Genomic DNA, 26,280 nt, shown 5'->3' with positions numbered 1-26,280 from the left:
CCTCCCTCCCACCCTGGGCCCAGGAGGGGAGCGGCAGCCGGCAGGCGGCAGCAGCACAATCCCAAGCTGCAGATTCAGAAGTGTCCAGGTGTCTTTTGGGGACGACAGCTTGTCCCCCGGCCAGAGGCACCCTAGCCTGAGCTGCCTGCTGCCGCCAGGCCTGTAGCCATCCTCACAGTCTTCAAACACAGATGTGTAAAGCTGTAAACAAATCCACCTTGCGGGGCCACCGCTACCTTGTCCTTCAGGCTGGACTGTTGTTCTGCTGGGCACCCAGAGAGGCAAGGGGGTCCCAGGGGCTGGAGAACGAGCTGTGCTCTACAGCCGGGTGGGCTCTTCCTCACTGTCGCTGCAGTTTCCACAACAGTCCTGAAGTCAGAAGGGCAAGGAGAGGGAGGAGAGAGAGAGAGAGGAGCACAGCAAGCAGAGGGTGAGCACGGTCACACAACCCAGCCTACAGCTGCCCTCTGGCAGGGAAGGGCCAGCGACACCCCCCCCCAGTCTGTGCACAGGCGAGCTACATGGAGGCAAGGGGCTGGAGGGGACCCCCAGTCTGCAGAGAAACAGTCAAGCTGCACCTGGGGGTTCAGCTCCTGGCAGACAGACTGGTGAGCACACAGCTGACTAGCTCAGAAGCTGGGAAGAAGGGATCCATGGACTACAGCCACCCAGGGAGACAGCTCAGTGCCAGCACAGACGATCTGCCCCGCTCAGGGCTCAGCCGGCCACAGAAGCAGCTGAAGCCCTTTTTGCTGGAACGGGAGGGAGCCCGAGCATGGGGCAATGCCAAACCCTTCACAGTTTCTCAACCCTTCACTGTGTCCCAGACATTTGAAGAGAGGAGTGAAGGGAACTTCCCACAGCCCCCTGGGAGCAGAGCTCCCAGCAGCAGCGCTGCAGGGGCAGCTTTGGCTCAAGCTGAGGGCAAGGCTTCCCTCACGAAGGCAGCGAGAGCAGGGAAGCGGGATTAGTGGCTCAGGGGGCAGTTAGAACAACAAGCAGCTTGTGCACTGCTGGGGGAGAGGGATAGGCACTGAAGGACAACACTCCTCTTTCCCAGATCTTGCCATGTCCGCGGGCCACCGGGTATTTCCCTGAGCAGAGCAGCCAGGACAGACTGCTCACCTCTGGAAAGAGAAAACACGTGGCAAATCACAGCTCAGCCCCTGCTACAGGCAGCTGCCCATCCTCTGGCAGGTCCTGCCTGCCTTGGGAAGGGCTGGATATCCCAACCCAGAGCTGGCTCTGGCTAGGGCAGCCCACTGAACAGTGAGACACTACTCGGAGCGCATCAGAGAAGCAGGAGTCAGCACTGGGTGGCTGAGAGTGGGTCCAGAGCCAACCACGCTCGAGTCCCACAGCTGCGAGCAGCTGTTGAGAGGCAGCAGCCCAAACTTTGCCAGTCCTGGAAAGAAGGCAAAGACTGTTCCGGGCAGAGGAGACAGGCAAGCAAGCCCATAGCAGCTGCAAGACATTTCCGTTCTCCTCATCCCTCGAAAGCACTGCTCTCTGCCTTCTCAAGGTCTGGCAGAAATGCTCCAGGGAGCTCAGGAGCCCATCCCAAGAGCAAAGTCTTCTTCAGGGATGGCATTATTCATGTAGGAAAAGAGCAGACTTGCTATTTTAGCACCTTCAGCAACAGCCATCTCCCTGTGTGACTGCAGCATATTTACCCAGGACCCTCCTTTAGTCCCCTTGACTCCCCTCACACGGGGAATGCAGCCTGGCAAGGGATGGCTCCCTGCAGCCTCATGTGGGTCCCTGTGACAGCCTTGAGGTCTGGCTACCCAGCACAGGGGGAGACTTTGCCTGCTTCCCCCTCATGCTCACGTCCCTGCTGTTTGCCTGGCACAGGCAGGAGAGGGCTCAGCGCTGCTACAGGACTTGCTGGGGAGGAAACGCTGGGCAAACACTTACCTGTCTGCTGAACAAGCGCTGGAGTAACCCTTTTTTAGGCTGTGGAGAAGGCTGCCCTTTCCAGTCTAGGTCTGGGGGCACCGTGCCGTCTGTGCTAAAGACATTCAGTTCCTTAAAACACTCTGTCTCGATCATCTGGAAGAGAACAAAGATGGCTGCAGCAACCGCCACACAAAGGCTATCACTGAGGGCCCAGCAGAGCGTGAGAGCAGCAGGGAGAGCACGAACCCTGCGGAACACTGCACGTGGCCACGGTGGGCACAAGCAGGAGCAAAAACCTGTCCTACCTCATTCTGCCAAGGAATGGGAACGCTTCCCGTAGCAAACTTCTGGTAGAAGTCATTGTCCGTGGGCTCCAGCTCCACTCCTTTCACTGTGGAGAACTGCTCGATGTCCAGAACATCTTTGCAGTAGATGGCCTGGGGCTAAACAGGACAAAGACTGCTCTAATGCCAGATTCCATGAAGATGCCACCACCTCAAGCAACCATGGCTCATGGCCAAGCCCAATTCCCCTCTCCCCACAGCCCAGAGCTTGCTTTACCCCTTTTTTGCCAGGCTCCAGAAACAAGAGGGAAGGGGATGGGGCACCATCTTCCTCAGATGCGCCACCCCAGTGCTCCTGCTTCCCTTGACAGCACCAGTGACTGAAGAGGTCAGGAGACAGGCAGGCACTTACATCTGGCTTGAAGGGGGGGTCCAGCATGCCTGCTTCCAGCCTCCTGAAGTTGAGATGCTTGAAGAGAGGATGCTCCTTCACTTCCTTGGCCCCAGCTCCTCGGCACCCCAGGCGCTCCAGAGGGTCTTTGCACAGGAGCTGCAACAGAAAGGGAATCAGTGCCCCAGGTGAAGGGTGCTTGGGGCAACAGCAGCCCTGAGGTTGGCCAGGCTCCTGCAGTATGTCTCTAGGGACGGCACGGGCCTGCTAGGCAGCTCTGAAAGCAAGGAATTAAGGCACTCTGGACTCTCCTGCTCGGTCTTATCAGAGCCAGAGCAAGGGAACGTGGCTGCCTGCAAAGACAGGTGGGAGTGAAGGGACAGGGATGCACACTCGTACCATGGTGCAGAGCGAGCGGGCGCAGGGTGAGAACTTCTCTGAGTACTCCTCCTGCACTTCCTTCACCAGCCGCTCCACCTCCTCCCGCTTGATCTTCTTCTTGCGCTGCTGGAAGGGGGACTGTCCCTCGATCATCTCATACACCAGGCAGCCCAGAGCCCACCAGTCTGGGCTGAACGTATAGCGCTCATTCTTTACCACCTCTGGAGCTACACAGAAGCAGGGGTGAGGGATGTGTGAGGGCAGGGAGAACATGTGTGCAGTCAGAGACCACTTTTTGATTATACTGGGGCCACTTACCCATGTAGCCAACTGTCCCCACTCGGCCCTTGATCGTTTGGCCCTCTGGCACGTGGACAGCTAGCCCCAGGTCTGAGATACGGATGTGACCTGCACAGAGGAGGGGGCAAGGTCAAGGGACAATGTTTGAAGGTGCCAAGAACACAAAGTAACCTTGATTCAAGCACAGGAAGAGAGGAGGACCCAGGCCCAGAGCTCCTCTCGATGACCACTCACCGTGGTCATCTAGCAATATGTTCTCTGGCTTCAGGTCCCTAGGAAGGAAGAGACTTGATTAGCAAGAAGCCCGTCGTCAAAGCAAAGGACACACAGAACAGCGACATCTCAAGAATTGACAGATAAGCAGCAGGTGGATGCAGTGTCACTGCCTCAGGCACACAGATAACCTTCCCCTCACCCCCAGCCCCAGAGTTTGCCCTGCAAGCTCCCCCCTTGCAGAGGAGGAGGTTGTGACAATCTTCAACCCTCTGCAAGGAATCAGTGAGCCTGTGGCCGACTCCTTTGCAGGTGCAGTGCTTGCTATGGAGCAGGCTGTGCAAGAGAGAAGGAGCAGAGGCTTCTTCTGCTTACCTTGCCCTAGGGCAAGGCACAGGGTAGGACTATAAGGGACTTTCTGGCCCCGTGTTTAGCCATGCTATCCTTAACTCTGCATCACACAACCCGGTGAGTATAGTTGTACAATCAGCTTGTTCTCCCTCCTGCCCAGCTCAGTCTTGAGCTGTGGGGACAGCCCACCCTCCTTTGTTCTAGTGTCAATACTGCCCAGGGAGCTAAGCACCCAAGTGCCTGCCCCGAGGCACTCACTGCATGATCACATCCTGTTCTTGGCAATAATTTACGAGTCCGAGGAAGCCAAGCTGGGCTCTCCTGTCTCTCCCACGACATCAGCTTTCTCTTCCTGATCCCCTCTCACCCAGCTCTGTGCTGCTTTCAAGTCTGAGCTTATTTTCTTGAGAAGACAGACCCAGCTGGGCTAGTAAGAGCAGCAGGAACCCTCTTGCTTCTGCAGCCCATACAAGGTCTCCCAGCAGGGGCCAAGCAGCGCGCACCTGTACACTATCCTCTCCTGGTGCAAGTCCTCGAGGCCACAGCAGATCTCGGCAGCGTAGAAAGCTGCCCGGGGCTCCTCGAAGCCAGCCTCTCCCATGTGGTAGATATGGAACTTGAGGTCCCCTCCATTCATGAGGGTCAGCACTAGGCAGAGAGCATCTTTAGTTTCATATGCATAGGCTAAGCTCACCTGCAATTCAGGGCAGAAAGGCTGTTAGAAGACACAGCTGGAAGAGGGAGGTGCCCATGCTCTGATGGGCACTTTGTCATCCAAGCAGCCACTCACGGGCAGCAGGTCTGGGCCTTTGCCAGCGGTGGAGGCAGAGGGGGAACTGTGCACACCCAGGGAGGACGTGGAAGTACCCAGCAGCCCCTGCACACCCCCAGCTTTCCTCAGACAGGGAGGATACTATTTCCCTGGGTCAGAACTGCTCCCCTCCAGGGGTGAGCAGCACCCAACAGCAATCCTAGGGCAGCTTCTGATGAATCCTCCATAAAGGGAGGTTTGAGGCTGTCCACACCTCAGGGCAGCCAGGGAGAGAGCTCCCTACTACACAGCTCAGGGCTAGGCTTCTGCCCACTTGGCTGTATGGAGAGACAGTTCTCACTGCTTTCTTCTGCCCCAGAGGTTAACAAGGTGCCTGTGGGACCAGATGGGCGTTTGGGCCTGCGTTTGGGGACATTTAGGTAATCTGGTGCAGGCAGCAGGAGGTCCTGCCAGACACCAGCCTTGTGAGAGATATGCAGCCAACAGGACCCTACCTTGTGGGCAGGGCCTGCTCCTGCTTCTCCGCATGGGGTGAGGAGCACAGAGGTGCCGGGCCGGCTGGTTGGAGGAAGAATCAACCACCGCAGCAAAGTGAGAGCAATTCCTATGTACTTACTACAAACCTACTGTTCACTTTTTCCAGGATCTGTTTCTCATTCAGGGCCATGGCCTCTCCCTTCCGCTTTTTGATCCGTTTCTTCTCCAGCTTCTTGCAGGCGTACATCTTCCCTGTGGCGCGCACTTGGCAGGCACAAACCTGGAGGGGGAACAAGGCTCAGCACTCTCCTGCTGCTTTTTCCAGGGAGAGGTCTAGGTCTAGGTTCTGCTCTCGGGAACAGGCATGGGAAGGCAAAGATGTCCCTGTCCCCACCTTGCTCTGAGGTTAGCAAGAAGCCCGTTGTCAAAGCAAGGACAGAGAGAACAGTGACATCTCCAGATGTCACAGATAAGCAGCAGAGGACTGTGGTGCCTCTGCCACCTGTAGCAGCACCACGGCTGGTGCCTGGGAAGACAGAAGGCCACTCCAGAAACAGAAGGAAGCCTGACAGTGATAGTTTTCAGGAGCACAGTTTCTGCTGCCAAGACACCAGGAACAGACCTGACTCTGCCCAGGCAGCAGTACGTGCCCCAGGACACAGGCTACCTGTGCAACACGCCCCACACCTCCAGTGCCCGGCAAGAGGGGAGCTCCAGCCTCTCAGAGGGGAACCGACAGACCATGCAATGCCCAGAGCACAGCAGTGCCCAGTGCAGAGCCCCCACAGCCCCCACCAGACAGCAGCACCTGCTTCCAGATGCTGGAGCAGCTTGTGGCACCCTGATGGCTAGCCCAGGTCTGCATCTGGCAGTGGGCCATGGTGGCTGCCTGGTACCCTGAACGCAGAGGAAATGCTGGTCACTCACCTCCCCAAAACCGCCCTTGCCCAGCACACGGTACTGACGGAAAGTGTTTTTGGTCACTGGCTGTCTGTGAGGGAAAGAAAACTGGAGTGAGATGGGAGCAGAGAGAGAGCAGGGGCTGAAGCCCACACCACCCCCGTGCCCTGGCCTGAGAGACTGTGGCTCACCCCAAAACCCCTGCTCAAGCAGACCTTGCTTCCCTGGGAGGCAAACAAGGCTGGGGCAGCCACTAGAGGCTGACGGTGCCAATAAAGGGCCCTGAAGGAAAGGAAGAGCAGACAAAGGACAGGCCCCTGGCTCTTGCTAGAGCACAGCACGGGAAGGAGCCCTCAGGCAGCCCGTGCGAGCAGGGTGCAGGTCTCCCAGAGATGCCAGGGAGCGTTACCGTTCCAGCCATTTCCACTGCAGGAAGCGGTTGAAGTACAAGCTGTCGAGGTAGTCGGCAAAGGGAGCCACACTCAGGTAGTCGTGGATAAGCCTAGGAGAGAGCAGAGCCAGCAAGGTTCCTGAGAACTGATCACAGCCATGGAAAATGCCAGCGGTCCAAGGAAAGAGGAGGTGAGCAGCCCTGACAGTCCGGTCACTTTGCTGTCCCCTCACCCAGCTCAGCACTGAATCACCCGTGTGGCCCTGGCCCAGAAAGCCCCACTCCACGCTAAGCCTGATGCAAAAGGAAGGTGCATTGGAGGTATCGCTGTGACGAACATAGCACCCTGGGATGGGGCTGGCACTGCTCATTGAGGCCTCTCAGCACCAGCCTGGGCTGTGGGACAAAGGGGGACAATGGGACTCTTTGCAATTGCCCCTCTGCTCACAGGGCAAATGCACACTCCAGGCTGTAATCAGCTGCCGAAAGCTGTTAGCAATGTTCAGCCCCAGGCGCTCAGTTGTTCAGTTTCAGATGAATATCCAGCACAAAAGGCCACAGGGGATCCCGCTCAAGAGAGCTAACTGCCTCAGAGAGTGGTGCCAGGGCTGCCCAGCGGAGTAAAGAGCCTTAGACATAGTGTCTAGACTGAAGACATGCATCAAGGAGAAGCGGACGGGTTCTTCCCCTTTCAGAGCTTGCCAAGAGCAGGCAGGGCCCAGCCCGGAGGCTCTGCATTCAGACAACGACTCTGGTTACCACACACAGAGCTAACGCTCCCCAGAAGACTGCAGCAAAGCCATTGCCACAGCCCTGCACTCGATTAGGCAATGTGCTTCAGCTACTGTTCAGGGAGGGGTGGAGGCCATAAGTCTGGTTTGCCCAACAGCTTCCGCTTTGCACCCGGAGCCAGGACCCCGGCCACTGCTTCTGCCATGGGAACAGAAGTGACCTTAGATCCCTGTAGCAACAGCCAGTGTAACCTAACCACAACGGCCACATCTGTGGCCAGTGGGACAGGGCAGCTGGCACTGGGACTGTGGCTGTCAGCTCTGCTGTATGGGTGCCTACGAGATCCAGGCACAAGACCAGGAACATAGTGGCCAGATGATGAGTTTTGCTGAAACGGGGTTTTCCCAAACAGCAACTCAGACCCCTGGCAGACAGAGGAGTAACAGAGGTTTCTGCAGCAGCTTGTGGCTCCCAGAGCCCACGGGAGCTCCCTGCATTTATTTTCCTGTAGCTGCAAACCACTAGCCCAAAACTCCCCAGGCCCCAGCCTTAGCACCAGCCCTCGCTCTCCTGGAGGAAGAGGGAGAAGGCAAGTTAGCTGCCCCTACCGTGCCCACCCTATGCCACGACCTGAGCAGGCCCCAGGCCTCCAACTTACTTAGTGGATTCCTTGAAGAGCTCCTTGGAAGGTTCCTGTTCCAGCCTCTCACAACAGGCATCCACCAGCTGCGAGGGGACTTCAGGCACGTGGTCCTCACTCTGGGGACAAAGGGATGGAGTCAGACATAGGGAGCTGAGCACAAGGATCCTCCCAGGAAGGAGAAGCCCACATGAACAGCACAGGGGTGCCAGTCTGCTTTAGGGCCAGCAGGAAAAGCAGCAATGGTCACTTGTGAGGTGGTGGGGTGGCTCTGTACTCTGCCCTCACCGTCCTGCCCAGCACATTTGCTGTGGCAGGACATGGGTAATGACAGCTGTCAGCTTTCCAACTGCTCTACTGTTGCAGGCAGCAAACACAACCCTCTTACTCACGTTTGGCTTCAAGTACTTTTCAATCAGGTGCTGCCCGCATTCCTTCCGCTTCTCATCTGGAGCCACTTCGTACCCTGCCTGCACAGAGCAAACAGTGTGAGGAGCCAGTCCAGCCAGGAACCGAGCCTTGCTACCGAGCAACAGCTGCAGAGCTGCAACACCCTCTGCCCAAGGTTTCCCATGCTTTCCTGGAAAACCAGATCTCCAGCTCCCTAAGCAAAGGCCCAGCCCTATCTTGGAGAAACTGCAACTCACAGGTTTTTTCTTCAGGAAAACCCTACGTGCCCAGAAGTACCTGGCAACCGCTGGAGCACTCAGGGCCAACCAGTCCATGCCCTGGGCGCCAAGAACATCCCTGCCTCCCTCAGTGAAGCCCAACGGGGCTTTGCTCTTACCACGGCATCCAGGAACTTGACGCAGCGTGACAGCTCAGGTCGTGTCTCGCAGAACTGCCGAAAGAGCATGTGCCCAATTGGCTGTTTCTCGCACAGGCTGTGGTAGTCCCGCTCTGCAAATGTGGAGAAGATCACTCACTGCCAACCCTCAAAGGAGCAGCCACAGCCCACCGCCCTGGCCACCAGCAATGGTAGAGGGGCTTGTGACTCGCCAGCTGGCTGCTCACAGGTCCCACCACCCTGAGAGTCCCATGAGAGCAAAATGCACCCCATGGGCACAAGAGGCATGATTTTACGTTCCCCTATGGAAGATCCTCCCCGAAAGAGGCTTGGCCTTCTAATCTGTACAGCCTGCCCCTCTTGTTTCTAGCAAGGGACCTTCGTGTACCCTGCTTGCCTGGATGCTCTCTTCTCAATCGTCTCCCCACGGAGATCAACTGACTACTCCAGATGCACAACTTTCCTTGGAACACGAGGAACACCCCGAGCTCATTTTGAGGCAGATCTTCCAGGCCAAGAGTTGCTCTGATGACTCTTACAAACCACTCATATTCCCAAAGGCCCTGCTGGAAGCAGCAGCATCGCAATGGGAGGCACCATTTCCACAGACGTCCTGTTAATGCTGCACACAGCAATTAGACCCCCTCACTCCATGGCATAACCACTCACTTGTACATCAACTCCTACTGCCCTCCTGGAGCTCGGCTTCCCCGCTGATTCCTCCTACCCCTCTCTGAAGTCTGGCAGCCCAGGAATAAACCCCTTTGACTATCCGGTGCACTTCCAGTTCTCTGCTTTTTTCCCACCCCTTCCACTCTCAAGATGTCGTCTGATCGCGGGCCAGAACAGATTTCTGTTGCAGCCATTGCCACCGAGGGCTGTGACCTGCAGATGTGCAGCTGTCCACCGCCGTGCAGGGGATCTTCCAGCCCTCCCCGGTGCTGGGTACTGCTGGCCTTCCCTTCCCTCCCCTGCCCAGCAGTTTCTCCCGAGGAAGCTGCGGCTTCCTGAGGGTGCAGGAGAGCGCAGAGTCGGCCAGGCTGTGGTGGGGGAGGAGGATGCCTCGCCAGCTCCGCTGCACCGGCCAGTTTCTTTGTGCGTGCAGGGGAAGGAGTTCCCTTCAGCCGGGGAGGATAAGAGTTTGCTGCCAGTGAGATCAGAAGCTTTCGGCTGCCCTCGCCGCTGCCCAGGCTCACACAAGGTTCCTCCTCGTGGCCAGGGCACACAAAGCTTAATTCTGCAGTGGGCAAGCAGCCCACCATGCCCATGGTCCTGCCAAGCCTCTGGAAGAGGAAAGAAATGCCTTTCTAGCAGGCTGTGAAGGGAAAATAAAAGCACTCCAGGCAAAGAGTGACCCAAGCACGAGGAACAGGGTCATCTTTCTATGGGGAAACCAAGTGAGGCAGCCACCACCTGGGCCAGAAGCACTTCTTGCGTGCCTCCCCAAGGAGAAGTGGGGACACTGGAGGTGACAAGCAGCCGCTGGGAGGGACTTGCCTCCCAAAGCATCACAAGGTCACTGTCCTGGACAGTGGGACAGCAGAGACAGACAGACCACCAGCATTCACCAGCATTAGTGAAGTCATTCTCCCCCTCTGCTCTGCACTGGTGAGGCCACAACTGGAATACTGCATCCAGTTCTGGGCTCCCCAATTCAAGAGGGATAGGGAACTACTGGAAAGAGTCCAGCGAAGGGCAACGAGGATGATTCAAGGATTGGAGCATCTCCCTTACGAAGAAAGGCTGAGAGAGCTGGGACTCTTTAGCCTGGAGAAGAGAAGGCTGAGGGGAGACCTTATCAATGCTTAGAAGTATCTAAAGCGTGGGTTGAAGGAGGGGGGAGCCAGACTCTTTTCAGTGGTTGCCAGTGAGAGGACGAGGGGCAACGGGCACAAGTTGGAACATAGGAGGTTCCACTCAAATATGAGAAAAAACTTCTTTACGGTGAGGGTGACAGAGCACTGGAACAGGCTGCCCAGGGAGGTTGTGGAGTCCCCGTCTCTGGAGATTTTCAAGACCCGCCTGGATGCAGTCCTGAGTAACATGCTCTGACATGCTCTGGGCAATCCTGCTTCGGCAGGGGAGTTGGACTAGATGATCTTTATGGTCCCTTCCAACTCTAAAAATTCAGTGAAATTCAGTGAAATTCAGCACGACCAAACAGGCAGCACAACAAAAGTGAAGTTCAGTGCTGGAAAACGTGTTGTGACACCCACAGGAAGGGTGGCTGCAGAGAGAGGACGGGCATCAGCTGAGGGAAAGCTCTGCTGAGGGCACACAAGTCAGAGAAGCAGATGGGGTTGGGACGGCCAGGATGGGAGCTGCAAGGAGAGCCCATGCCAGGCCTGTGTTGGGTGCTCAGAACTTGCTCCAGAGAGGCACTGCGCAGCAAAACCAAGGGGAGAGTCCCCATCTGACTACACTTGGCTGCAAAGCTGGCCCCAGGAGGTGGTGCATGGCATCCACAGCAGCAGAACCAGGCTGTTGTGAGCTTGGAGGTTACAGTGTGGACAATGGAGGTTGAGTTATTCCAAGTGCTACAGTCCCACATGCCCTCAAAGGGAGTCACTCCTCTCCTTGGGGCTGCCAGGACCTGGAAGACCTGGGCAGGGTGGAATTGGGGACTGGAACTGCAGAAACCTCCCAAACCCACTCAGACCAGTGACACTTGCTCTGAAACAAGGCCAGTGCTGTGCCACTCTCCAGCTGGCAGCTGAACCTGGAGCAACAATTTAAACAAGCTCTCCCCTTCCTAGGAAGCAGAGCATTCCCACCTCCTGTGCTCCAAAACAATTTCACATGATCTCAGGACCAAGCCTCCTGCACAAACAACATTAAAACCATGAAAAGTACAAAGTGCAGTATTAAAATGACATGCCAAACCCTGTCCAACTGTACAATTCTCATCTGTACCCCAGAGAACCCAGTTTTGCCCAAGAAAAGCCAATGCATTAGTGGTAGAAGCTGAGATCTGCACAGCAGGGCTGAATCCCAGACAGGGAGCCCAGAGGACATTAGCAGGACCTTTGTTATTTATGCAAAGGCACCCCAGAGCGATGGTCCAAAACTCTGCAACATCGAGCAGGTCTGTTTGCACAGAGAAGGTGGTGTATCTCTAGTGAAGCTCATCAGTCTAGAAGGTGTGTGGGTACATCAACAAACATTATCTGACAAGCGCCACGCAGCTGTGACTTACTGACCCGTCATTTCTTCCCTGCACCCTGAGCTCTGAGAAATCCCGGCTGGGCTTTGGCCGAACATGCCCCATTATAGGTCCCTGACCCTCGTACGACTCAATTTTGGGTGCACAACACCCACATGTGCTCACCCACTGGCCCCGGGCACTGCCCAGCTCCCGCCAACCACTGTGTCTCACCGAGGGTTTGTCGAAGATCCTCGCAGAGGCTGATGTGAGGGAACTGCAGCATCTGGCGCCATTTCTTGCTCTTACCTTTCCGGTTTCCACCACCACCTGCAGGGCACACAAAATTGGTACCATGAGTTATGAAGCAAGGATATCGAGCTGCAGCCAGGAACCAAGAAAGGAGATACCCTCTGTCCCTTCACATGAGCAAGCCCAGGCAAGAAAAACAAGACTGAAGTGGTACTGCCGTCTCCTGGCTGGCGGAACTAAAGCGTTAGAGCCTCTGACTGCCAGAAGAAGTGGACAGACCAACCACTCTGGCTGCTGAACAAAGTCTCAGCCAAGAACATGAAGACCTTTCACCTGGACATCTCAGCTAGTTTGTATTTAAGATGGGAGAATCAGGGCAGGGGCAGGAGTGCCTAAAGCCACAGGTTGGTCTTTGCCTGCACAAGAGTTCTTGGCTCCCAGGCCTGTCCTCAGGACTTCTGCATAACTAATCACCTCTCCAGGCCAAGCCTTGCTCAACGTAAAGCTTTTCCTGCCGTAGTAACGATGTTCATGCCACCTACTCATTTCAGACTGATTGCTTACTCCAGGGAGGGGCTCTCAGAGGGAGGACATGAAGCTGGGAGACAGGAATTCCTGCTCTAATCCCAGCTCCACAGACAACTCACTGCATCGCCTGGGGCTCATCACTTCAGTTTCCCACCTGTGAAGTGGGGACACTCCCACCTTTCTCCAGAGATAAGCCAGCCTCAGAAAAGCAAGATCCAAGAACGAGATATTATTCCAGCTTCAGTTGCTGCAGTAAATGCCCAGTGCTGTAGGACAGGGTGGGAAAGCTTCTAGATAGACCAAAAAATTTACATCATAGCAAGCACTAAGTACTGAAATACTTGTACGCCTGATTTCTGGGATCAGACAACCTCCAGGGATTGCCTTCCCCCAGCTTGGTGCCAACAAACACACAATCTCCCACCTCCCTTTGGAAATACATTAAACCACCCTGCCGAGTTGGGCCAAAGGCGCAGCTTTCTGAAATCAGGGGGGTTGAACATCATTTATCAGCTCTTGAGAAACACTTTCATAACACTTTCCTCCACTGTGGATGCAATTCAGCCCCTAATCCTAGACACAGTCCCCGGACATCCAGCTCCCTGCACCACAGGAGGCCTTGGTTGGTCAGGCAGGTGGGATGGGGCCATCGTGGCCGGCTTTCTGCAGGGCCAGCCCCAGGTCCGAGTCCCTGGCACACTGCGGGTTGCTGCGCCACATCTGCCCCGCACCAGCAGCTGGGCTGCATGATTGTACAAACTCAGGAAGGAAGTGACTCAAGGGTAAGCAGGGGTGGAAGAAAACAGCAGCACAGACACCTTCTTGTCAGCCACAGCTTGCGGCTACGAAACGGATGGGGACAACTAAGTAAGGGCGCAGGAGGACATGACATCCTCACCCCACGAGCACCCAAGGAAAGGCAGAGCTGTGCCCCACAGCACCTGGAGGATGAGGACCGGCAGCTTGCATTTCCTTGAGTTGTTTGCTTTGAAAGGAGGCTCCAGCGCCCTTCACACACAGTTCTCCCCCACCCTCCCGGCACTGCAGCAAACAGCCCAGCAGGGAACCTGTCTCCTGCACACCAACCTCCCAGCACCCCCATTTTGGGGATGGGGTGGGACAAGGTGTGGCCCACCTCCACCCAGAGCTCACCATATGGGAGCTTCAGGGCTTGCTGGTAGCTCAAAGCTGGTCTGTTGTCCCTCTGCCAGAGGCCAGCAGGAAAGGGGGACAACAGGGGAAGGATCCTTCACTTTCCAAACCCTCCTAGAAGAAGCCAAGAAGAAGCCTTCCTGGGCAAAACCCTCCTAGAAGAGTTTGAAGGAAATGTAGAGCGTGGTCATCTTACAGCATCAGCTGAAGATGGTTGTCAGCAGCTCCCCCAGCATGTCAAACATGATCTCAGCCCCGCACTCCCACATCACACCAGGAGGCTCCCAAAAAGGCCAGGCTGGGGCAAAGCATGTGCTGCTGTCGGACCCGGCCAGCTCTGTCCTGTCACACAGGCTGCTGGAGCTGGCCCCAGTGGCCACCACGGCCACCCAGCCACAGGTGGGAGAGCTGAAGATGGGCCACCTGTGGCTCTTGCAGGCCAGGAACCACCTGGCCCGAGCGTGCCAGTGGATTGTATCTACCTGCAGCCAAACTGCCCACCTTCTGCCAAGGCTGAGGCACCAGAGGAGCACCGGGAAGCACCGCAGCAGCAGTCTGACACCTCGCTCCGCACCAGCAACCAAACTCTGCTCTGCTGGGAGCCAGTCTCCTGGTCACTCACTCCATGTGAAGCGGGGCCCTGTGTCTTCAAGTCCCAAAAGCTGCTGTTTGGTTTTGTCTGGATTCGCTTTTGAACCAAACCCTTGCCATTATGAACCATAATGCCATGGTCCACCACGGTCACCATGCCTGAAGTACCGACACTCAGCCTGATTTCCAAGCAGCTCTGAAATGTTTCTGCCCACGTAAATTTAATTCTGTTGCTCTTTGCTCCTGCAAATCTAATTTCTAAAGCTCTCTAACTAGATTTCAGTGGGCCCCTCAGGCTCCAGAATGACTCGGGTCTGGCCAGCTGCACACCGTGGGCCAGGAGGGACTGTACTTCCCCGCCACTTTACATGATCTAATGAACTCCCCGACGCCCGCCCGAACCACAGCTGCCCCGCAAAGGGCCAGGCTCCTGCGTGACAGGAGCCCGGCTCTGCTTAACCCATCCTGGGGTTTCCCTGCACCCCGCATCGAGGCCTTGGAACGCAGCCCTCACCCCTGAAGGCAGCAGGAGGTTTTGCGGCCCCGCAGCAAAGCGCTGAGGGAATCGGGGGCCAGGGCTGGTGTGAAGGCGGCGACCTCCCGGTAGGGACAGCCTAGGGCTGAGTCCCGGGGTGCGGACGCCGCTCTAGGAAGAGGCCCAGCGGGCTGATGGCTCAGGTCACCGGCCGGCCGGCCACCACGTCCCGGGCGCTGGGCTCGCTCCGCGGCGGGGCTGCCCCGGCCGCGCCTGCCCCACCGCCGACCCGGGCCTTCCCCCCCCGGCTCCAGCTTCAGAGACCGGCGTCCGCCCGGCGCCGCCACTCACCTTCGCGGGCCTTGAGGAGGACGGTGTTGGCGACGATGTTCTCCAGCTCCATGGGCCCGGGCGGCGGCACCACCGCCGCCGCCGCCGCCGCCTCCCGCCCGGCTCCGCGCCGCTCCCCGCCGCTCGGCCCGCGCCCCGCCGCCGCCGCCGCCGCCTCCCCCCACGGCCGCCGCCACCGCGCCCCGCCCACCCGCGCCTAGCCCGCCAATGCCTGCCCACGCTCCTCCCGCGCCGCGCTCCCATTGGCCCAGCCCCCTCAGGAAGCCTCGCCCCCTCCGCCGCGCCGCTGCTCTCCCGTTGGCCCCGCGGCGGGCGGGGGTGTGGGAGGGCGGGGGCGGGGCGAGAGAAGGGCGCGTCATTCTGCGGCCATTGGCGAAGCCCAGCCGGGAAGAGGGCGCGGGTGCTGATTGGAGGGTGAAGTGTCACTCAGGGAGTGCAGCCGCCTCTCGGGGAACGGATTGGGCGAGCGTCCACGGCTCCCACCGCAGAGAGCGTCCCGCCTCCTGCGGCATCTGATTGGGTGCAGAGCTGCCACTCCGTTGCTAGATGGGTTGTGATAAGTCCGTTTCGCGGGGGCGGGGCCGAGCGGCTCTTTATAAGGGGGCGCTGGAAGGGGGCCTCCCCGCAGAGTGTGAGGACCCGGGGTAGATGGGTGGTGGTCTGAATGAGGCTGGGGTCTGTCTGTGCTGTCCCGATCTCCTCTTAACAGCGGTTAAGGGGAGGTTAAGGGAGCCTGCCCACCTCTGCAGGCTGGGCCCGTGTTTGTGCTGGCCTCAGTAAAGCCTTCCGCATGTCTGGCGTTGGTCAGTCCCTGTGCTGCGGGGTGGGTAACACAAGCTCTGGTGGTTGTGCCTGGCACCACTGCGGTGGAGATTTGGGGTTTTCCTCATTGCGACTCGGCCTCATCCCTTGGTGTTGGGGTGTGTGGCACTGCCAGCCCCGTCCTGCTGGGGCTGAACCTGGTGGTTGCTCATGTGCCATTCTGATATTGAAGCTCCTCTTGCTGCTCCTGCAGGCTCCTTCCTTCCTTCCATTGATTTGCTCTAAAAGCCTTTTTTTTTTTTTTCTTTTTTTTTTTTTTTCAACTGGTACATGAATTAGCATCAACTTCACCCTGTCTGAAGACAGGCTGTGATGTGGGAACCTCTCCCTGCCTGCTCCCCAGCAAATTAGCCATTGATTTCTCTGCAGAGCTCTGGCCTCCTCAGGCACACCTTGATGGTCTATCAGCCCTGCAGATGACCTGCCCAGCTCCCTGCTTCTCCTGGGTGTAAAACCACTCGTTAACTCTCTTAACTTCTGGCTTTTAGGTGCAGATGTCGCCTCTGCCTTCCAATGGCTCCCGTCTCCTGCTGCAGCCCATGGGTGATGCCTCCTGCCTTGTGTGCGGTGGCTGGTAGCAGTGGGGCTGCTCTGGGTGGAAGGTTGGTGGTGGCTGGGGCATGGAGGAGCATGTGGAGGAGGTGATGGGCAGGTCCCTCCACCAGCCTCTGTCAATGGCGACCTGGTGGTGGGGACCAACCGGGGCCCCTGAGCACTGCTCAGCTGGGCCATGCTGGCGAGCAGGGGGGAAGGGGTTCATGTCCTCAGGCTGTAGGGAGGTTGATAATAACACTTGTTATTCCAAGCACTCATTGCTGGTGCAATCGGTACTGACTGTGGTCTGCTGTGCCCTTCGGCATCCACTGGAGATCAGGTGTTGTATCTTCTGGTTATAAACCCACAGCGGTAATGAGGAGGATGCTTTGCCCTGCCATACCTCGGAGGTGATCTCCTGTGTCACTCTGCCATGAGGGATGAGCTCACACTGCGAGCTTTCTTCTTTTAGAGCTGCTTTCCTTTTAAAGGTGGCACATACTTATTTTCAGCTTCAGACGCGATGACTTTGTTTCCATGCGTTTGCACGCTTAACCCTTTGGTTGCTACTTCCAGTTTCCTCCCAGCTGGCATTTTACAGCACCATTCCCACCACCGGCAAGAGTCATCACCCACGGGGTGCTGAGAAGAGAAGGCTAAGGGGAGACCTTATCAATGCTTAGAAGTATCTAAAGGGTGGGTTGAAGGAGGAGGGAGCCAGACTCTTTTCAGTGGTTGCCAGTGAGAGGACGAGGGACAATGGGCACAAGTTGGAACATAGGAGGTTCCACTCAAATATGAGAAAAAACTTCTTTACGGTGAGGGTGACAGAGCACTGGAACAGGCTGCCCAGGGAGCTTGTGGGGTCCCCTTCTTTGGAGATTTTCAAGACCCGCCTGGATGCAGTCCTGAGTAACATGCTCTGACATGCTCTGGGCAATCCTGCTTCAGCAGGGGAGTTGGACTAGATGATCTCTATGGTCCCTTCCAACTCTAAAAAAATTCAGTGAAATTCAGTGAAGCAACACCAGTGTCCAGAGGGTCCTGGTGTCCCCAGCAGAGCCGGTGGCAGCCCAGGTGGTGGAACTGGCACTCTGGTTTTTAGCTTTGCGGAGGGAATATGGCTGGAGAGGGAGAAGGCTCCAAACCCAAGCCTATCAGGGGAGTAATTCGAAATAATCATAAGGAATTGAAGAAACAGCCTGAAAATGCAGGATGTGATTCCAGGCGGGCGAGCGTAGGTGCTGCAGTTGGGTAGGAGTAATCAGCGCTTCGAGGGAAGCCGCTTTCCTGGCGGTACTGGGGTCACGGCAGCTCGTGAGCGGGGCGGGAGTAAGGGTCTCGCTGTGGTGGATAAAACATTCGTACAAACTTGGAATGGAAATGGCTGCTGTGGAGATACGGAGCGACCTGCTCGACCCATCTGCTGGGGACAGGGTGATGTCCTGGGTGGTGAAGCAGCAGGAGGTGCTCAATGGGAGAGCTCTCCTCGGAGCACCCCAGCACCCTGGTGGTGCCTGGGGTGAAGGGGGGGACCAGGTGCTCCCAGATTCCATCCAGCCCTCAGACATCAGCCTGAAGCTCCCTTCAGTGGCTCAGATGTTGCCCTGATGCCAGCACAGGCTGGATCTGCCAGTATCTCCTTGCCCAAGCCGGGGGGTCCCTGTGTGCCCCCACTCTGGCTGGTCCTCAGCCCCTCCTGCCCTGCAGCATCCTGGAGCCGCGCACTCATGCCCAGGGGGAGGGATGGTGCCTGGTCCCCTGGTCAGTCCCTGCAGTGCCGGGCAAGGCTGAGGGCAGGGTGCGTGATCCAGGGCACTGGGGGGCTCTGGGGTGCTGCCCATGGGGTTGGTACCCCTTGAGGAAAGCTCCTCTCCCTCAGCCAAGTCCCCATCAGCCACCCTCATCTCTCTGGGTATTTTTAGAAGCAAAGTGCTGTTTAATTGTGAAAAGGCAAAAGGCTGCCGCGGGAGGGGAAGCCGGGCAGCAGAGATAGGGCACCTCCTTCCGCAGATGGTGCCAGCACAGCTCCAACTGCCGGGGCGACCGCCTCCAGGGGGTCAACGCTGAGCCCCCGTCACATCCCAATCCCTGCCGGGAGCCTCTGCTGGTCTCAGAGCTCGTGCCATGACTCCCTGCCCACAGGCCCAGTGGGTGCAGGGGATGGCCCAGGGGTCCTGGCTGCTGTGAGTACCCCAGTCCTTTTCAGCCCCCCGGGCCCCATGGCAGAGCTGTGCCCACCCCGGTGGGGGCTGGTGGGGGCTGACGTTCCTTGGGCTCCAGCTCCCAGGCGCCGGTGGCTGTTTTTAGCCAAGTGAAAGTCCGATGTTTTGAGATTTTCTATTTTGAGCCTCAAAGCTGGAGAAGCAGAGCGGCCCCTGACCCCCGGGTGTCTGTGTGGAGCGGGGCTGGGAGCCGGGCATGGCAGGCGCTGGGTGGCTGCTGCCTCCAGGGTGATGTGGTTGCCCCCAGGTCTTTGCCCCACAGTTTCCCCAGTGGCCCCTTGCACCTCAGGCTGGTGTTCCCACACAGCCCCCTGTCCCACGCTCTCCCAAGGGAGATGGGAGATGCCACCAGCATCTCATTTCTCCGTTCCCTCCTGTAGCAAGGTCCCGGTGAAGCTCCTGAGCAGGATATGGGGTGTCCCACCTGAGCCCCACACCCCTTGTACCTCACTGTGGGGTACATATGGGCCCCCATGGCATGGCACATCTACGTGCTGATGGGAGCTGGAGGGGACAGCCCTGTCAGAGAGGCACAGGGCTCAGGCTCAGCTGCTGTGGTGGCACGGCCAGCTCAGCCCGGTGCCAGTGACACTGCCACATGGGGGGCTTTGTCCCCCCGCGGTATCCATGGAGTCCATCCCCTATGCAAGAGGATGCTGGGGGTCAGCTGGCAGTTGGGAGGACTGATGTTCTCTGGAGCTGCCACAGCTAGTTGTCACCACAAGCAGGTCACCCACACTACAAGAGGAATGAGTGGGGTGACCCAGGTGACAATGAGTGCTGGTGATGGGTGCCCCTTGCTGGGCTCCCAGGAGGCAGACTCCAGCCCTGGGCACAGACTTTGGCCTCGTTTTATTCAACCCCGCGTTTCCAAAGGTACCTCAAGGTGCAGTCCAGGGTCTGTGGTGGATCTGGGTGCTGCCAGCGGCGAGCAGGGCTAGGGGTCGCATCCCCAGTGTCCTGGTAGGACCCTATGTGCGGTGCCGGCGGGGGACGGCGAGGAGCTGTCGGAAGGCGGCGCGGAAGTCCCGGTTGAAGAGGGTGTAGATGAGGGGGTTGAGGCTGCTGTTGCAGTAGCCGATCCAGAAGAAGAAGCTGAAGAGGGGCTTGGAGACGCGGCAGCCCTCCCCACAGACAGCCCCCAGGCTGTAGGTAAAGAAGAAGGGGAACCAGCACACCACAAAGGCCCCCATCACCACGGCCAGCACGACGGTGAAGCGCCGCTCCCGTGCCCGCACCAGCCGCCGCCGGCACAGCAACATGCTCTGGTGCTGGCTCCGGCGCCGCCAGCCCGGCATCCCCACCTCCGGCCCCTTCGTGCTGGGGGGGCACGGGGTGCGGGCGGCGAGGAGGGCTGCCGTCCGCCGGGCGGTCAGGTGGTAGATGCGGCAGTAGACGGCGACCATGACGAGGCAGGGGGCGAAGAAGGAGGCGGCGCAGGAGGCCAGCACGTACCAGGTCTCCTGGCTCAGCTGGCATTCCCGGCTCCCCGTCCGGGCCCGCAGAAGCGGTGGCAGTGCCACCAGGGCCGCCGCCGCCCAGACCGCCCCGATCATCCCCTTTACCCGCCCGGGGCTGCGGCGCAGGTTGAAGCGGGCCGCCCGGGTGACAGCCCAGTAGCGGTCGAGGCTGATGGCGCAGAGGTGCCCGATGGAGGCCGTGCAGAGCAGCACGTCCAGCGCCAGGTACAGGCTGCACCACAGGCCGCCAAAATACCAGTAGCCCATCACCTCGTTGGCCAACGAGAAAGGCAAGACGAGGACGGCCACCAGGATGTCCGCCGAGGCCAGGGACACCAGGAAGAGGTTCTGTGGGGCCCGCAGGGCCCGGCTGGTGGAGACAGCCACCACCACCAGTGTGTTGCCCACCAGCGTGGCCAGCAGGATGGCCAGGGCGGCCAGCAGGATGAGCCCCGTGGCTGCGGGCGAGTGTGGGGGGCTGCCGGCGCCGCTGCCGTTACCGGAGGTGTTGAGTAGGGGGCTGGCTGGCTCCATGCTGTCCCGGCCCCTCAGGTGGACGAAGCCCCATGGGGCTGCCCCCCGCCGCGCACCCCGCTCACCGGCCCCACAGCATCTGGTGGTGCAGCCCCGCCATCGCTGAGTCCCTGGCAGGGGGGGGGGCGTCCTGGCTGACACTGCTCCTGTTTCGACCTGGTCTGGTTGCAAGGCGGACGGTCGGTCGTCCCAGCCTGGTGGCCACCCGGCCAGGCACACGGGGCAGCAGCGGCGCTGGGAGTGCGGCTCCCGCAGCAGCCCCGCTGGCTCCGCTGGTCCCAGCCCAGGAGGAGGGCGGGCGGGAAGGAGGGAGGGACGGTCGGGCTGATATCGCTGGCAGGAGCCCAAGCATCTGCGTGCAGTGGGAGAAGTTGTTATTGCCAACACTTAAAGGGCTGCTGCCAGGGTCAACGTGGCGGGTGGGCTCCTGCTGTGTGGGCGCTGGGTTACCCTGGAGGCTGGGGACACTGCCTGACCATGCCAAGTCGACATCCCTCTGAGCCCCAGCCCCACAGCACTGCAGCACCTCGCCAGCCGCTCCGTGCTGTGCCCGGTGCACCGACACGCTGCCCTGGCACACAGCTGTGCAGCATGGACCCTGCCGGCTCAACCCTCCGAGGATGAGGCGGGTGGAAGAAGATGCTGCCTGTGACACATGGGTACAGGCTGGCTGCAAACCGCGGGCGCGGGTTTTAGCCACGGCATCATCAGCGTGTGCCCCCACGGCATTTGGTGCGTCCCCAACACCAGGCACCTGTACGGGGCCGGGCTGTGCAGTGGTGGTGCTTGGACATGGGGGCAAATGGTGGGCATCGGGCACTGTCAGGCTCTGGCAGGGTTTGCAGAGGCAGGAGCCTCTGTGAAGAGACACACACCCAGGGCGCGGGCACTCAGCGTTTATTAGACACCAGCTGAGTGGGGATGGCAGAAACCAGGCGGCCATGGGAGCGGTGGCCCAGGCGTCCAGTGCTGGCTAGAGCCGGGTGGCACTGTGTAGGGGCAGGCGAGGGGAGCCCACCCGGACGGCGGGGCCAGGCACCTCCTCGGGGTAGGAGAGTGCGGGGTTGTCCAGCCCCAGCCTGGCCTTGTCACGGGGAGGGCCCTCGCGCTCCTCCCAGCCCTCGGGGCTGCGGCAGCGGTCGGTGCAGCAGAGGGTGGCCCGGGTGATGAGCCGGTCAAGGGGCTGCAGCGAGTGCATCCAGGCGGGGAGGAAGTCCCAGGTCTGCAGCCATTTGGGCAGGCGGCCGGGGCTGCGTGCCTGCAGTGCGTTCACCAGCCCCACGAAGAAGAGGAGGCTGAGGAAGGGTGCGCCCACCCCCACCAGCACCTGCCAGCCTGCCATGGAGATGCCGAAGATGAGGGAGGGCAGCAGGAGGAAGCACACGATGAGGTACAGCACAGCAAACCAGCGGTACTTGGCCGTGCGCTCGCCCAGCGCCTTGGCCATGCGGATGGGCAGGCGAGTGAAGGGCAGTGGGTACCACAGCAGGATGCCGGAGATGTTGAAGAAGAAGTGGCAGAGGGCGATCTGCAGGGATGACATCACTGTCAGGCTGGGCACATGGGCTTCCCCCAGCCCCTGCCTTGCCTGGTGACACCCACCAGCCCAGTCCTGGCCCCTGGCTGCCCATACCTGGAAGGAACTGGCCAGCTTGTCCCCTGGGCTGGCCAGGGCGGCCAGGATGGCGGTGGTGGTGGTGCCAATGTTGGAGCCCAGTGTCAGAGGATAGGCACGCTCAATGCTGATCACCCCCAGGCCTGTGGGAGAGGCACCCCATCGTGTCCTGTTGCTCCTCGCCAGTGCCATCCACATGCTCTCCCAAGGAGGCATGGCTCCTCCCACCCCTCCAAGTGCTCCAGCACCCACAGGCCATGGTGGGGGAGACCAGCACATGACATGTCTGGCACTCACCGATCAGGGGTGTGATGGCCGAGGTGAAGACAGAGCTGCTCTGCACCACGAAGGTCATCCCAGCACCCACCACCATGGCGAAGTACCCAGTGAGCCAGCTGAACGGGTGCGGGAGGTCTGCCATGGCATGGCCATGGGCACAGACATGGACACAAATATGGACATAAGCATGGACACATCAGCTGGGAGCAACCCAGAGCTCTCTATGGGCTCTGGGGCCAGGCTCTGGGTATGGGGTCAGACTGTGGATATGGGTCTAGCCTGGTGGCTGGTGACCAGGATGGTTGGGGAAAGAGGATGTGGACACCAGGAGGTCGTGACAGACAAAGCAGAGTGGGCATCAGGGGCAGGCAGGGAGCATTGGGGTCAGGCAGGGATGGGAGTTAGGAGCAGCCAGGGATGGGCTTGAGTATGGCAGGTGGGGATGCGGATCAGACAGGGTCCCATCCCACTCACCAGTGTTGATGACCTTCTGGATCGCTTTGGCCACTTGCCCCTTGAGCAGGGAGTTGAGGATTTTGACCAGGAGGATGAGGCAGGTGCAGAGCACGACGAGGGACCCGGCCAGCAGCACCAGCCCCACGGCCAGGTCAGGCAGCGGCGTGTCGGTGAAGAGATGCTCACCTGCCCCACAGCACGGCTGGGCGAGGGGCTGGGGCTGGCCCGGCCCTGCTCAAAAATCTGCCTCCCACAGACAGCCCCACACCTGGACCCCAGCCTCAACATCTCCCAGCCCTGTCCCACATCATGACTTCAGCCCCATGCCCAGCATGGGGTTCCATCCCATGTACAACCACCCAGCCTTGTCTGCACCTCCCCAGCCCCATGCTCTTTGCCCCCCAGCCCTGCCCAAGCCCCTGACACCCACTCACACTTCTGCCTGGTGACATTGTGGAGGCTCTCGATGCCCTTAGTGCTGCAGTGGCCTGGGGCCGTGCAGTTCAGGGGGGGCACAAGCGCCACAGCAGCCATCTGCAGGGAGAGGGTGGTCTGTAGCCAGCTCCACAGCATCTTTGGCCAGCCTCTGCCCACCACACACCCTCCATGGAATCATTTGGTAGCCTCAGCAGGGCTCCGGGCCCCTCACCTGTGGGGGTGCAGGACCACACCAGACACGGATGAGGCTCCTGTTGCGCAGGCTCTCGTCCCCTGTTGCGATGCCCGTGATCACCGACTTGTCCAGCTGCAACAACACACATGCTGGTGAGGGCCCTTGGGAGCTGACAGCATCCACAGCTTGGGTACGTCTTCACTAGGATGGGGACACCACTGGCAGCCTAAGGGCACTTGGATAGAACCACCATCAAAGGGACACCAGTGCTTGGGACATCACCACCAGCAGTGGGACACCAATGCTGGGGGATCACCGCCAGCCTGGGGACACCACTGCCAGCCTGAAGGAACTTGGCACGACTGCCATCAAAGGGACATCACTGCTGGGGACATCACCACCAGGTTGGGGGGGACCAAAGCTGGGGAACCACCACCAGCCTGGGGATGCCACGCTGGGGAACACCACGCTGAGGACACCTGGATGATGAGTTTTGTGAAGGGCTCTGTGATGATCTTCAGCAGGTCAGGAGCATCCTTCCCGCTGCGGATGTTGAAGGTGGCCACAACCAAGCGGGTGACGTGGTGCAGGTACCCGCTCACCACCTCCAGTGGCAGCAGGACCAGCACTGACAGCCAGTTGAAGCAGTCGTGGACTGTGGCACCAGCGAAGGCCCTGTGTGGAGCAGCCTGTCAGCATGGGGTGGCCCCCTGGGAGCAGCCCCCAGCACCCCATGTTGCCTCTTCCCCGACCAGCTCTCACCGTTTGAACTCACTGCGGTCGCCAGCCTGCATGAGGGCCACAATGGTGTTGGTGACAGAAGTGCCAATGTTGGAGCCCATGATGATAGGGATGGCAGAGCGCACCTCCAGCACTGAGGACAGAAAGACCCACTAGCACCTCTTGGCCTGGCTCAGGGTGATGCCATCTGGCCACCCTGTCCCCCAGCCTCAGGTCCCTAGGAGCCCTGTGGGCACACTCACACCCTGAGGAGACCATGCTGACGATGATGGAGGTGGAGGTAGAGGAGCTCTGCACCAGCACAGTTACCAGGATGCCCACCACAAGCCCAGCCACTGGGTTGGAGAGGATAGCGTTGTCCTTGAAGATGTCCCCTGCCACCTTTCCTGCAAGACAGCATGAGCAGCAGGGTGCTGGCATGGTGGGTGCCACCAGCTGCCCAGGTGCCCCTGCCACCCTACCTCCAGCCAGCTGGAAGGCAGAGCTGAGCACATCCAGGGAGCACACAAAGAGGTACAGGAATCCGAACATCAGGGGCACCTTGAGAAGGGAGACACAGATGGACTGGACCCTGGCCCAGCACCCCAGCTCTGCGCAAGACAAGAGAGAGTGTTAAACACTGGCCATGGCATGGCCCTGGCTCCCTGGGCTCCCGCAGCCCTACAACATCCTCCCGTGCCCACGGTGGGACAGGGTTCATGTCCCCAGATGTGCCACCACTCCCTGGGTCCCCTCCATCTCCTCCCACCCTGGAGCGCCTTGTGCCAACCATCCCCATTGCCCCTCAGCTCTGCTTGGAAGACCCCAGGGAACTGAGGGTCTCCCCAGCCGGTAGGCAGCCTGCTGTGCTGGGGGTTCAGCTGGGGTGCCAGCGCAAAGACTGGCACTGTGGGGGAGCGGGGAGGAATTGCTGCCAGTCCTGGGGATAAAGCTGGGGCTCTCCTGGGACCCCACCATCCTTGCACCCTGAGGCCCCCCTGAGTGATTCTGGCAGGTCTCTGGGGTGCTCCCCAAACTGGGTGCTGTGTGCCCACCACCCAAGGGTCTCACCTGGCTTCTGCAGCTCATCCAAGCCCAGCCGGGGCCCCTGCCAGGGCAGCGCATCCAGCTCGTACCGCTCCCTGCCCTCGCCCAGGTGCCCCGGGGAACCAGGGCAGGGGAAGCCATAGTCAGGGCAAGGCACTGCACTGACGGTGAAGGGGCAGGTGTGGGTACCCGGCAGCCGGTGCAGAGCTGGGGAGAGGGGGCACCTGCGTTACGGCCCCATCCTCGCAGGGACTCCCCTGCAGAGGAGAGCTGGGCACCACCTGGGCCAGCATCTGGCCAGAAGCAGAGCTGAGCCCGGTGGGGCAAGGAAGAAGAGGAGGAGGGCTGGGGGCACCTACCTGGGGGGCTGGGGCAGTAGGCGAACTGTGGCCCGTGCACTACCCTTCCTCCCCGCACCGGGCAGTGGGACAGGGCCGGGCTCTCCCTCCGGTAGGGCAGCATCGCTCCTGATGAGTCTGAGCAGAGGCAGCCACACGTCACCACGGTGGCTGGCACCACCGAGGAGCACCATCCCAGCACCCGATGGTTCTCCAGGCCACCAGCTGCCGCCGTGCCACCCCAGCGAGCTCCCGCAAGGGGAAGCAGGGGACATGGGGAGGGGACCCCCTCCTGCCCAGAGCCCTGCTCACCTGAGGCTGGCCGGGCACTCAGGGCAGCACCATGTCCACATGCCACATCCACGCGTCCCTCCAGCAAAGTGGCCTGAGAGGAACTGCAGCCCTTTATACGCACGCCAAGAGCAAAGTCTAAGGAGCCCTGTGTTGCCCCTCGCCTCCGCTCGCTGCTCACCTCCTCCCCAGAAATTCCTGCAGTTAATGGGTAACCCCACAGCATCCCGCGTCAGCTGTGGCCCTGGGGCAGGATGGGGCACGCGCCCCTGGGGTACCTTGCCACCGGCACATCCCGCCTCGCCCACCCGAGGCTTGGCATTGCCCGTGGGCGAGT

At 59.6% G+C, this 26,280-nt stretch overlaps 3 protein-coding genes across 4 annotated transcripts; all 3 read right to left on the bottom strand.

Annotated features, from left to right (window-relative positions):
* Positions 1-318: 318 nt before the first annotated feature.
* On the bottom strand, positions 319-15,061 carry GRK6 (G protein-coupled receptor kinase 6). Of its 2 annotated transcripts, none has more exons than XM_074156594.1 (16): positions 15,010-15,061; positions 11,895-11,990; positions 8,519-8,631; positions 8,124-8,201; positions 7,750-7,850; positions 6,378-6,515; positions 5,996-6,059; positions 5,208-5,348; positions 4,323-4,513; positions 3,490-3,527; positions 3,274-3,363; positions 2,974-3,182; positions 2,596-2,733; positions 2,205-2,342; positions 1,918-2,052; positions 319-369 (listed from the first exon to the last, which is right to left on the bottom strand). In XM_074156594.1, exons 1-16 carry the CDS (start codon positions 15,059-15,061, stop codon positions 319-321), a joined length of 1,773 nt encoding a protein of 590 aa, XP_074012695.1. The 2 variants fall into 2 exon arrangements, with proteins under 2 accessions (XP_074012695.1, XP_074012696.1); XM_074156595.1 differs by having other exon boundaries at positions 6,378-6,470.
* Positions 15,062-19,561: 4,500 nt separating this feature from the next.
* LOC141470205 (alpha-2Da adrenergic receptor-like) lies at positions 19,562-20,584 on the bottom strand. The gene has a single exon (XM_074156133.1). The coding sequence runs from the start codon at positions 20,582-20,584 to the stop codon at positions 19,562-19,564; it is 1,023 nt and encodes a 340-aa protein (XP_074012234.1).
* A 973-nt stretch (positions 20,585-21,557) lies between these two features.
* SLC34A1 (solute carrier family 34 member 1) lies at positions 21,558-26,169 on the bottom strand. Its single transcript, XM_074155875.1, has 13 exons — positions 25,965-26,169; positions 25,674-25,790; positions 25,339-25,521; positions 24,750-24,878; positions 24,531-24,674; positions 24,310-24,421; positions 24,027-24,222; positions 23,584-23,679; positions 23,369-23,468; positions 22,953-23,120; positions 22,497-22,613; positions 22,218-22,342; positions 21,558-22,112 (listed from the first exon to the last, which is right to left on the bottom strand). Exons 1-13 carry the CDS (start codon positions 26,167-26,169, stop codon positions 21,558-21,560), a joined length of 2,247 nt encoding a protein of 748 aa, XP_074011976.1.
* Positions 26,170-26,280: the final 111 nt, after the last annotated feature.

The sequence above is a fragment of the Numenius arquata genome, chromosome 11 (assembly GCF_964106895.1).
Source record: "Numenius arquata chromosome 11, bNumArq3.hap1.1, whole genome shotgun sequence".
NCBI lineage: Eukaryota > Metazoa > Chordata > Aves > Charadriiformes > Scolopacidae > Numenius > Numenius arquata.
The sequence above is the reverse complement of the archived record's forward strand: the minus strand, read 5'-3'. Positions and strand labels throughout refer to the sequence as shown.

Excerpts from the sequence above, each read along its gene's own strand:
- GRK6 (XM_074156594.1), bottom strand. The coding sequence starts at position 15,061 with ATGGAGCTGGAGAACATCGTCGCCAACACCGTCCTCCTCAAGGCCCGC. Across the intron at positions 6,516-7,749 it reads CTCTTCAAGGAATCCACTAA|CTGTGATCAGTTCTCAGGAA; the intron begins GTAAGTTGGAGG and ends CATTTTCCATGG. Across the intron at positions 3,183-3,273 it reads GGGGACAGTTGGCTACATGG|CTCCAGAGGTGGTAAAGAAT; the intron begins GTAAGTGGCCCC and ends GCTTCTGTGTAG.
- LOC141470205 (XM_074156133.1), bottom strand. The coding sequence starts at position 20,584 with ATGGAGCCAGCCAGCCCCCTACTCAACACCTCCGGTAACGGCAGCGGC.
- SLC34A1 (XM_074155875.1), bottom strand. The coding sequence starts at position 26,169 with ATGCTGTGGGGTTACCCATTAACTGCAGGAATTTCTGGGGAGGAGGTG. Across the intron at positions 23,680-24,026 it reads TCACAAAACTCATCATCCAG|CTGGACAAGTCGGTGATCAC; the intron begins GTGTCCTCAGCG and ends GTGTTGTTGCAG. Across the intron at positions 22,614-22,952 it reads CCAGAAGGTCATCAACACTG|ACCTCCCGCACCCGTTCAGC; the intron begins GTGAGTGGGATG and ends ATGCCATGGCAG.